Source organism: Podarcis erhardii (genome assembly GCF_964252035.2).
Source record: "Podarcis erhardii genome assembly, chromosome: 5".
Lineage (NCBI taxonomy): Eukaryota > Metazoa > Chordata > Lepidosauria > Squamata > Lacertidae > Podarcis > Podarcis erhardii.
In genome coordinates this window covers 53,397,854-53,410,452 of record NC_138509.1, presented here as the reverse complement: position 1 = coordinate 53,410,452, position 12,599 = coordinate 53,397,854, and the positions used below count along the sequence as shown (strand labels likewise).

The window sequence follows — 12,599 nt, the reverse complement described above, 5'->3', positions numbered from 1 at the left end:
CTTAAAAAAAACCTGATTGTACAATTGGAAACTGGCTTAAAACAAAAGGATTCTAGAGGCATTCACTACGAAATAGTCTTCACCCATTCTTCATTCTAGGAGACAGACTTTTTATGTATCGCGTCCAATGAAATATTAGATGAATAAATTAAGATGTAGTGATCTCTCAGACAATTTATGTTTGCCAAGTGAGATATGAGCAGTTTCCTGGCTCCATGTATAATACAGATGTTAACCAGTTTAGTGACTTAACTCATATTTACTCTCATTAACATTTAAATCTCTTATTTCCATCACTTCATGGACATTTATTGTCAGTGAAGCTAGTAGTCATCCTCCTACATTTATCTGGAAATCAACTTTGAATTGTAAACAAGATCAGTATGCTTTGAAATCATGCAGTTTAAATTAATGAAGATCACTTATACAGTGTAATTGCTCTCCTCAAGTTTGAGCATCAAACTTAGACCAGTAAACCTCTTTCAGTAAAAAAGTCCTTCAACGGTTATTCAATTTTGTGGTCATTCCAAGCAAATTACAAAGAGCACAAGCCAATTCAAGACTTTACATTACTTCATTGTCCTCAAAAGAAATTTTATTTTTCTTAGAAATTTTGTTGTTACTGCCTTGCAACAAATAAACCACAGTTTAAATAAACCTTATGCCTTATGGTTTGTTTGTGGAACTAGGTCTGTTGTTGGCTTCCTGATCTTACATGTGGCTTGGTGTTATATGCATAGGCAGGCTTTTCTTTAACTATGGTTTAAGTGTGGTTTGTTTTATCAACCTACCCAAAAAGTAGCAGAGTTGCTAGGCAAGAGCAGCTGGAAATAGAAGCTGCACTTAGCTCTTCTTGCTGGCACTTTTCCTGAAGCTGATGTCCTGATATAAGTCAGACTTGCAGATATTGCAGCACACCTGCTTGGCAAGCACACATGCACACCTTCTCTTGCTACTACTTAACAGCATAGGTGGCGGTGCCTGCAATATACATTATGCTTCCTAGAATCAAAGGATAAATTCACAGTATTGACTGATAGTTTTGAAGGAGGGGGAAGTAAAAAAAAGAGTGGATGCCAAGTGGAGGAGTGGAAGAAAAGGGTTAAATAACTAAAAGCTACAAAGGAGAATGGATGTTGCTTTCTTTGGGGAAGGGTAAAAAGTAGCTGTTTGACAGCTGCCCAAGACTCAAAGATGATGATCACATTTCTCTCTCTCAGCTGAGCAATGGAAAGGGAAATGACATAATGCCAGCAGTTGGGTGCCACAAAGGCTTAAGGCAGACCCTATTAATGTGAAATTTACAGTGCTTGCATATTGTAGCAAGAAATCCTGATTTCACATATATGCTAATGAATTCTGAACTGCCAGTGACTGACCAGGAATGAGACCCTGCAGTATTAGTAAATAGTTTAATGAAACTGCCAACCCATTGTGAAGTAGCTGTGAAAAAGGTTGATTCTATCTTTTGAATCATTCGGAAAGAGTCAAAATAAAACTGCCAGTTTCATAATACCACTATACACATCTATGATACAACCACACTTTCAACATTGTGTAGTGTTCTGGTAAGCTCACTTCAAAAAGAATATTCCAGAGCTAGAAAAAAATTCAGAAAAGGGCAACAAAAATGATTAAGGGGTTGGAGCAATTCCCATATGAGGAAAGGTTAAAACATTGGGAGCTTAGATAGAGGCTAGATAGAGGTTTATAGAATTATTCATGGTGTGGGGAAAATAAATAGCAGCTTTTCTTCCTCTTCTGTAATGCAAGAGCCAACAAAACTGCATTTTGGAAGATTCAGGATAGAGTACCTCACACAGTTGCGTAGTTAAACTAAGGAATTCACTCCCACAAGATGTCATGATGGCTTCCAAAATGGATGGTTTTTTAAAAAGCATTAGACAGATTCATGGAGGCTATGTCTATCAGTTGCTACTAGCCACCATGGCTATGTTCTCCCTTCACTGTCAGAAGCAGTATGGGAATCAGGAGATTGCTGGTGCATTCAGGTCCTCCTTGCTGTCTTCCCATAGATATCTGGTTAGCCATCTATCTGGTTATCTATCTATCAAAGAGCAGGATGCCTTTGATATGACCCAGCAGGGGTCGTCTTGTGATCTTCTACAGAGTTCTGGAGAATTTGAAATCTTGCACACTATTTTGTGACACTTTTGTTGACCTAATAAAGGTTTTGCCTAATGCTAATTTTAGAATAATATAAGGCAGTTCCTTCATGCTGGGCTTTAATGTTTTTGGCTAGTTCTTATCAAGGTCCTGTCTAAAACTTTGTGAACTTCTGTCTCTGCTGCTGATTATCAGTTCCATTTTTCTCACTAGAGCATATGGCTGACCTTCAAGATGGAATAGACTGATAATGGGAAGTGCTCACCAGTTGGCACAATTTCAGACAACTTGATAACCTTTTGACTTCTTGATAATAGCATTGTTGACTTGTAAGAATTAAAGGTTAGCCTTGATAGAATGTGGACAAAGAGGAGGAGCTGCGATGGCTTGCACTAGGAAAAGGGTTGGGCACATACTACAGCAGTGTGGTGCAAGATCAGTTGTTCATGTAAACATTTGTAAAATCTACCAGTTGCTGCATGTCTGTCACTTGAGTTGCTCGCCTTCCCAACTTTTGAACCTACACTCAGAGCAAAGAGGCAGCTGTTTCTCCTCTTGACATTTTTAAGGATAGGCAAAACTGCCATAAATCAAGAATGACTTATGATATGATATGAATACAGTGTGTGATTCCATACTGCTAAAAGTAATCAGAGAAATCGTGATCTTCAGAGTTATTCCCAGTAGAAAGAGAGGTGTATGTGCAAAAGAATAAATTCCCGATTAACTCCCTTCACCTAGTATTTGCAGTAGTATATCATTTTTGTATCTCAACAACAAATGGAAACCTTTTCTCCTGCTGCATAAGGAAACTTTGGAGCAAACCAAAAGAACAAATCTTGGTTGTGCAAAAGAAGTTGGGAGCCTAGGAGGTGCTGCAAGAGAGGAAATATTTACAAACTTAGAAACTCTTGGCACTTAAGAACACTCCGTATGATTAAAACCAAATGTATTGTACAATTGTTTCTTTTACGTGTCATGGTTATCTCAGTGGAACCATAGAAACAGTTTACAGCTCATAAAAAGTAAAGAAAATAGTTCCATGACTACAAGTTGATCCACAGTGAATACAATAAATTACACACAACTGCCAGCTTATAGTAAATAAAGAATATCCCTGGCCAGTTATGTTGCTTTGTAATGATGAGAAATTTCACAATGCTGTCAGATTAGAAACTGGTATTTTTTAAAATATTTGTCAAGTACTACAACAATGTGAATATTTCAGTTTTAAGTTCTAAATGTTATCAAATATGCTACGCAGCAAGTTGGTAACATTCAGAATCACCATGGGGTTTTACCCACTTGCTAAGGAGGGGGTGACCCAGTCTATTTTTTTCTTTTTCTTTTCAGCTGATGTTTGCTTTTGTCCAAGCTGAATTAAGTATAGTGAAGATAAGCTAGGTCATGAAAACCAAAATTGAAATTGCCAGTTCAGTGCAGCAGTACCTAGACTGCCAAGACTGCAGCAAAATCTTTCAGACCAAGCACAGAAAAATGCTGTCACCTGTGAAAAGCTTTTCAAACCAGTCCCCCCCCTTCAAAATAAGCATTCTTGGACCTTCAGATGCCTCATATTCCTCTCACATCACAGAATTGATAGCCATGTTGTTGTTTGTAAAATAAGTTTGAGCTCTTTGCTGATCTATAGCACTGCCCTCATGATTTTCTCACCCAGGATGTCTGTGCTAGCCTTGTTGGGGGTGTTAAAAAGGGGTGAAATTATGTCTGAAAAGCCATTTTTTAAAAGCCATTTTTTGTTCAGATCAGCAGAAAAAGAGGTAGTGTTTACTTCAGTCCCATATGGTTCCATCTATTTTTACAGATGGCTCTAATGTATTCATAGTGTTCAAATTTTGTATTGTAATGGTATTTATTTCTTTTTTTGTACACCACTACAAGATTTTTGAATTGTGACTGGTTTACAAGTTCTTTAAATAAATGGTAAAATAATATATAAATGGATTCCTGTTATTTTGCTCAATCTGTTTGTTTTTTTCTAGGAGAATGCAAATGAACAAATAACCAAAAACGCGAGCTAGAGGATCAAGCACAATAATAGTGTCAACTCTGAAATAATTCAGTTGGGGGAATGAAAGGGTAGCTTTGTTACATGACCATACATACCTTTGTTATGAACTGCCTATTGTTATTATTATTATTATTATTATTATCATTATTATTTCAGTTTGTTACCTGCCCTTCACCTTAAGGTCCTAGGATAGGTTACAACTATTTAAAATGCCGCTTAATGCAGTTTAAAAATTTACAGTTAAAAATACTGATGTCTTTGCTGCCCATGACTCCTTTGGGAGGGAGGCAAGGATATGAATTTAATAAATAAATAATAAAATGATATTGTGTGCAAGATGGAACCCATAATAGAAGTGCTGTAGGTTGGCACACTAACTTCCCCTTTGGGACTAACCATACAACGAGGAGCAGACTCATAATATCACCATGCTTCAATTAATCTAGCCAGTCCAGGAGGATAGTCAGATCTATGGTAGCAATGGCTGTTTGAGAGGGCCAGGAGAATCAATAAGGTCTCACTACCCAATCTCTCTTCTAGCACAGGTAATCTAATTAAGTGAAAAGTATGAAGTCAGTGTGTGCTATCATGCTTTTTCATGTGTAAAAAAGAATAAACTATTTTTGTTTGCTATTACATATACATGTTTGATAAGTAGTAAGTTCCAGTGAAGGAGCTGCTTCCTAGTAACTGTGCTTAGGACAGCAGCATTTCTATAGCATCTTAAAGGACTTATTTATAAACCTCCATCTACTATGTAGAGTGTACTTGAAGGGAATTGAATAGCCACTTTATTTTTATCAGGCAACAAGTGCTTTCAGGATTTATGAAGTAGTTCTGTATGTGTTTGCAGAGCAGCTAACATGGAACACCTTTGTAGTAGTAGAGCTAGGAAGGCGATTGATTCTTGTTGGGATTAGTTGGCTGAAGCCAAATATAAATAGTAAGACTCAAGTTCCATTATGCAGGAAATCAAGAATCTCTATTATTTGGGTGCCAGCTGGAGATGAGGGAAACAGGAGGTTACCAGAGAACAAAACATGCCTGCTGACACATCCCTTCTTTGCTTAACCTGTCTCTGTGAACAGTTTCATGAAGTAGTTGGGAAGAGAGCAAAGTACTTTGATGGTTGATGCTGGAACAGAGTTCCTGAAAGCTTGTCACCTGATTAATGGCTGTTTTGTAACAGTATGTGCTGCAGTCCCGATTGTTGGAAATGTTTGCCTGCTTTTGTTTGCTCAGCAGGCACCAAAGCTTAAAGGGAAATTTTTACCCTGGAGCGAAGTTGGTGAAGGAAAAAATGTAAGGGGGGGTGGGGAGGACCTATCACTGACAATGTTCAGTTTATGTGCTGCTGTAAAAGAATTAATATTGCATCAGCTCTGATTTTGTTAGATACTCTCTTTTTTGCACAATTTTATGTCCCCTGCTGCCACAAGCACCTTTGTTGTTCTTCTGCAATGAAGTTACAACTAATAGGGCTGTGAGCTGTGAGTCTGGGGTTTAAGAAATGGCAACATTCCAATAGTCTTGGTTGACTATTGTGAATGTAAGTTTTAAAATACTATATTCTAAAAGGTTAAGGAATGTAATTCTTCAGTTATGAAAAGCATGCTTTTAAAATTCCAGATTATAGTTTCTAGTAGCCTTAGTTTCTCAAGCAGCATCAATTTGTAACAAATCCAAAATATAAATGTAGAATTAGTGGAACATCTCTTCCTGCTATGATTTGGCATCCAATCATGCTTTTGCAAATAGTATGCGTATTGTATTAACTGCCTCCAATTCCCCCTCCCCTTTTCAATGCTGTGCAATTTGTCCGGTCCCTGAACTTCACTGGAGCTTGTAGTAACCAGCGACTTTCATCATAACCAGGTTGCATTCCAAAGCAAGAAGCACAAATGGCGGGTGGGAGTAAAAGGAATATACACTGTCAAAAGGAGAGCATCATTCTTGTTCACAAAATATTGTTCTTTACTGCTATGCTGTTAAGGATGAAAACTTACCTTGCCACTGTGTTCAAAACAGCAAGCATTTTAAAAATTATTTCACTTCAGTTCAGAGCTTGGGGTAGGGTAGATAGAGGTAAACCCATCCCCCTCCATGCAGAAACACAGGCTGGTTTTTCTGGATGCTTCGGACTTTAAGGGATATTTAATTCCTCCCATTCCACTAATATGCTGTGGCATATGGTACTCTAAAGAAACTTGCCCATATTGGGAGTCAAATAACCAGAAGCAGGCAGGTTGTAAGGGTTATGGATCCAAATCTGTCCAGGTTGTTTTCTACTTCCTACCAGGTTGGGGAGCCCCTGAAGTTATTTGTTTATTCATTTATTGATGTTTGTAGGTCAGCCAGCTGCAGGAGGGCAAAGTATTAACCCTGAAGACAAGACCACCATGTAAAAACTGCCTATTTATGTAACAGAAAAAGCAGTTAAGTATTACTATTCAAGCCTTTGTGTCCACCCTCTTGTTTACAAGGGAGTTTATGCCACCGTAGATTGGCTGCAATCCAGTAAGACAGTCCCACACATACAGAGTTTTCCCGTTTTCAGCAATGGAAGGGGAGATAGCTCTGTGTATTATCCGGCTACGTTAGAAATAGTATTGGGTCACTGGAAAGTGGTCGCTTTTTCAATTCCTCTATGCAGCGCATAGAGTGCAACGATACTTTACAGGCAGGTTCTTGTATAGAAAATCACTTTGATCTTGTTTGTGTACAAACTGCAAGGTGGCTATTATGAACTGTATCCAGTGTGGTATTCAGCCACAAACTGAAAATAAAAAATATGTGAACAAGACTTAAAAGAATTTTGAAACGCATTTTCCTGTTCAGAGCAATGTTCTTTAACAATATTGATAACATCATGTCTCACTTTCTCGATAGGTTATTTAAAATTCAAGCTATATTTTAGTTTTATCATGGGGGGGCATATTTAATATCTATGTCACAAATACATAGCTGGGGAGGAAAGTGCCCTATGAAGGTGTTCTAAGAAACCTATTTATGTGGCCCTCTGAACTAATCATGTGGCCCTCTGAACTGTTTTCAGTTTAAGACCTCTTCAGGACTTACCGTATTTTTTGCTCTATAAGACTCACTTTTTCCCTCCTAAAAAGTAAGAGGAAATGTGTGTGCGTCTTATGGAGTGAATGCACACTGCGCAGCTATCCCAGAAGCCAGAACAACTGTGCAGCGATCCCTCTTGCTGTTCTGGCTTCTGAGATTCAGAATATTTTTTTTCTTGTTTTCCTCCTCCAAAAACTAGGTGCGTCTTGTGGTCTGGTGCGTCTTATAGAGCGAAAAATATGGTAGACACCACCTGGTGGTCTGTTGAGATCTACTGGAAGCAACTAAAGTGTTACCAACCCAAGCTAACATCTGACTCAGAAGTGATGATTCTTATACAAGTGTGTACCTTGCAACATGACAATTAGAAATTACATATTACTGTGCTTTTCCGTGTATAAGACTATGGTTTTTTTACTCTAAAATAATGTTCAACATCTGGGCTCATCTTAAACACGGATAGTATCTCCCCCCATTTTCTTAAATCGGAGTCCCAAAAAATAGGGGGCATCTTATACATGGGGGCATCTTATAGACAGAAAAATATGGTACATTGATGGTCCCCCAATGTTGCCTTGATTTACTAGCCGACTGTTAATTGTGATTGCAACTGACCAGTCCCCTCCTTCCCACTCCTCAAAAACACAGTGATGTGGTGGAGTTGGTCTTTCACTTAGCACTAGGCTTTAAGCAGTGTTTCTCAAACTTGGGTCTCTAGCTGTTGTTGGACAACAGCTCCCATTATTTCTGACCTCTGGTCCTGCTATCTAGGGATGATGGGAATTGGTAGTCTCAACAACAGCTGGGGTCCCAAGTTTGAGAAACACTGCTTTATAGAGAGGCAAAAGTAGTATGACTCTTCCTCACTGCTTCCTCACTAGGCAATCGCCTAGTCTTCCCCTAAATTCTGTGGTTAAATTCAGAGTGATTGAAGAATTACAAGGGTCTTTTCTCAGTTTGTGCTGAGCTTACCTAGAACAAAAATCTTCCTTACAGAGTTTTTTTTTTTGCAATACATAAAGAACTTATGGGAATTTTGTGCCAGGCCAGAGGGGAGAAAGCTAATTGTCAATGAAATGCAGATTTTAGATTGAGAACCAAACAGATGTGAAAGATACTTAGGACAAGATTGACTGAGGTGGCCCTTCTCAGTGATTGCTAATTTGCAGTAGGTATTTCAAACAGCCAAAAAAGTTCATGACCCTAATAATCAACATTTGGTATGCCTAAGTCTTTTATATTCCAACCATACTGCAAGTAGAAAGTGAATGGATTGTCCTAAATTGTTGTTTCATTTTTTGAGCATTTTTCATCTGGCATGCCCTCCAAGTGGTTTGATTAAAATGAATAGAAGATTTACAGAAATCCCAAGATACAATTAAAACCAACAATAAAGCAATGACAATAAGTATAACATATAAAAAAGGCTAGAGGCTGAAAAAAAAGTTCATCTGAATCTTAAATCTTGATTAATCGTACAGATTGATGTCCTAAAGAAATCACATTAAATAAATAAAAATAAAAACTCAGAAGCTAATAATCCTTTTAAAAGGCATGAAAATGTTCATATTGTACAACTCTTCCCCACCCTTGATTGCTCTTTGTCATGTCACAGGATTCTAAATCCATGTCTTCTCTGTAATTGTCCATGCTTGTAAGGTCAATTTGATGGCTTGTTCTTAAATGCCATTAAATCTCTCCTGGCTTCTTATTGTTCCAGGTGAAGAGAATAATCCAGATTGAAGCATGAGTGCCGAGACCAGCCAGGGGGTAATCACAACCCCTCCACCCCCCAGCATGCCTCACAAAGAGAGATATTTTGACCGCATCAATGAAAATGACCCTGACTACATCCGCGAAAGAAACATGTCTCCTGACCTCAGGCAAGACTTCAACATGATGGAACAAAGGAAAAGAGTCACCCAGATACTGCAGAGTCCTGTGAGTATATTTCAGAGGGATGGGGTTGGGGGGAGAGACAAAACAGTGTTTCCTCATTTGCAGAGACTTGTATTGTTATGTCTTCATTTTTAAAATAATGAACATGGGAGAGAAACTCTTGGACTACATAATAGCGAGAAAGAATAACTCAGGACTGTGTAACATTTCATGAAAATCATCGATGGGTGGTTTGTACAGTATTTGTTTGCACAGTTTTCATGTGTGAACAAACAGCCCTTTATGCAGAGTTTGGCTCTCAACCCCCCCTCCTTTTTTTTAAATGCTATGCTTCATTAACACTGCACAAAAGTAGCTTCCCAGCTACATGGCATTTGATTGCTGCTTAGACACAGGGAAGAAAAGGGAAGTCACTGCCCAGATACAAACTATTGGGACATTTACATGCAGATCGGCATTCCGCTCTTATTTTGAATTCTGTACTTAAAAGCTGCCTCAAATGCCTCCATGTGATTTGGTTTGTTGGAAAAGGTAAACTGTATTTTACATATCATTAAAATAATGTTTTAGAACACCAGCTTAGCGTACACTTGTTTGTGAGTTCAGTGCATCTCATAACTGTAGTTAAAACTGTCAAACTTCTTCACGAGTCCAAAGGAGATTGTAATTTGTCCAGAAACTATAACAACCCAGAATAGAGCTAGTTTTGCTTTTTATAACCCATGTCTGCTCATAAGTTTGTGTGCCAAGGAAACAGGGCCAGTCTACAAGAAAGCAATGGACAATCCGTTTAGGCAATAAACCCATATTCATCAGATTGCATCCTAAATGCTACTGGCTTTTGTGTAAATATGTTTAGAAATGCAATATTAAGGTAGCATCTCTATGTAGACAATTTGAAAATGAAACTTCTGTCCTGAGATAAAGGATAGGTGTAGGTGTGTCTGCACCACTTTTAACTTCAGTATGAAAACGTCTAAAGCTAGTAATACAAGTTAATCCTGTACGGAAGATTGGTGTAGGATTTATGCCTGAATGATAATTGAAAGGCATATGTTCTGCTTCCTCCAGTTTCTATATTATTCAAACCAACTATTAGTTGTAAGTTTCTGGCTTTCATGGCTCCAAATAAATTTCTAAAAGGGTGACTTTGCTATGTGCTCCTCATTGCAAGTTCCAAATAAAACAACTAGTGGCTTAAACCTACCATGGAATAATTCTGTAACAGACTCATCCTGCTCCAAACCTGTAATTCAGAGGACTCAGCATGCTAGGAGAAGCATTTTTAAAGGCTGTATACAGCTTAGAAGAGCTCCTAGTGAACATAAACTGAAGACAACACATACAAAGTTGCTTGTATATGGGCTAATTGGGAAACTGTGTTTGGTAGGCTGTGTCCTTCAAAGGCAGAATAGTGGTCCAGGGGAAGGTGATGATGTGTGAGTTAGTGCGAAGAGTGGGCACTTACAGTGGGATTTTATGGTTTGGACTATATCTGAAATGTATACACTACTTTTTTTTAGTCAAATACTTTTTATTAGATACTGCAAAGCTAAAGTAAATGTATTGTGCTATTCAGTGAGGACTCTTACATTTAATTGGTCGTAGCAAAATTCTACATTTTTTAAAAAAAGTAGAATTTGTCTACATGAAAGGAAAAACATGGGCACCTATTTCAGATGTGATTCTACATTTTCCATTTTAAGTGTTGCCTTCCTGTGAAACTGTCACATTCTGTTTTTTTCTGTATTGCTTTTTTCTACCTTTATGTGAAATGTCTGTCAATACTGTAAAAACATCATTCAAGAATAGTTTCATGCGACCAAAACTGACCCTAAGCTAATCCATATACAGTGTCAGCCTGGAGCCAATATTATACTTTGTGAATTCAGTAAACATATGACATGACCAGTTCTGTCACTGTGGAACAGAAATCCTGTGTAAGACATAGCATATACTTGTCATGTGCTTGCTAAATATACAAACAAACAAATAGGTAGCCCCTATCTTGAGTCAACTTCAGTTCTGTAATGCTACACTAGGAAATGCATGCTGTTTATACAGCTTGTGTGTTACATAGTTTATTTCATGGAGTATTTCAGGCATGCTCACTAAAACACAAACTATCACTACAGCAAACAACTTGCTCTAATAGGATAGTTGTGCTGGTGTTTAAACAAGAGGAGGAACTGTGGTTTTTATATTATACAGTAAAGTAGACCCACAACTTACGCAGGGGATCACGCTAAAGCCAAAATTGTGTGTCATCAAAACCTATTGGGTTTAAAGGTGGGTAGGATTGCCAAACTCATGTTTCCCAGAACCCCACCTCTTTTCTATTTATTTATTTATTTATTTATTTATTTATTTATTTATTTATTTTTAATTATCATGCACATAAAGCACACAAGTTAAATGTCTGCAAATTGTGGGCTTACTGTACTGTCTTCACTGTTGTGTATAAATAAGTACATGTTTAATTAGTAGTATCTGTGCTACTAATTTCAAAGGTGCTACTTTACCAGGTGTCCATAATAATGGTACTCGTTGGTTAGTGTCTGTCTTGGGAGGAATGCGTCTTTCAGGGTGAAGTCAAACTGTTGGAAGGTTGCAGGGCCTTCTGGCGTAGCTCCTGAGGGCAGAATCCACATAATTAGAAAACTCGGCAGTGAGTGCATGAGTGACCAGTGCAGTGGAATCACTGCTTTGTAATAGGCTTAGCACACTGGTCAGTTGACTACCTATTGTTTAACATTGATCAAATTTTGTTGACTATTCTGTTCCGTCACCTCTTAGGTGGGCCATTGCCATTTTAAGAGAACAGGGCAAACATTTTCTAGAAAAAATAGCAATGGTTGATCGTAGTATTCTAGATAAAAGCCAGAGAAAAGAAACATTCACATTAATAGAAACAGCACCAAACGCTGTTAGCAGTTATTATTCATATTCTCTCTCTCTCTCTCTCTCTCTCTCTCTCTCTCTCTCTCACACACACACACACACACACAAATAAATTTAAATGTTTCACAATAACGGTATTAAAATGCTATAAGATAAAATGTATTTTTATTGTTCTGACACTTGACCACTGTTTAACAATAATTGACAGGTCAAATGCTGTTCCTGGTTGTTTGGTACTACGTAGCAAATCCCTGATCAGGTCTCCTGGGTGTTCCTGATCTTCTTGGTGAAATTTGTTCAGCAGTTTGTGTTGTTCATTTTGATATTGGAGTAATGTTGTTCCTTTTGGTATTTGGTGTTGGAGGGTTTCCTCTTAGCCTTGTCATGGTGACCATAGCACCTCATTTTTGTCCCCTTTTGATCATATTAGAATTGTTTCTGCAACTGTGACTAGCATTGCATTTTGTTTACCTGGTATTATGGGGAAACTGATGCTGCTTTAGGCAGTGCACAATGCCAGAAAGCTCTGGGTAAAAATACAGAAGAGGCATTTGAACCATCGAGAGAA

General features: G+C 38.0%; 1 protein-coding gene across 8 annotated transcripts in view; it reads left to right on the top strand.

Annotated features, from left to right (window-relative positions):
- The window catches only part of ADD3 (adducin 3), a 98,238-nt gene that overhangs the window by 65,135 nt on the left and 20,504 nt on the right, over positions 1–12,599 (top strand). For all 8 annotated transcript variants that reach the window (XM_081863417.1, XM_081863420.1, XM_081863419.1 and 5 more), the window contains one exon: positions 8,952–9,172. In XM_081863417.1, coding sequence (XP_081719543.1) covers positions 8,978–9,172 — 195 coding nt within the window. In that variant the 5' untranslated portion in view covers positions 8,952–8,977. The remainder of the gene's footprint in view (positions 1–8,951; positions 9,173–12,599) is intronic.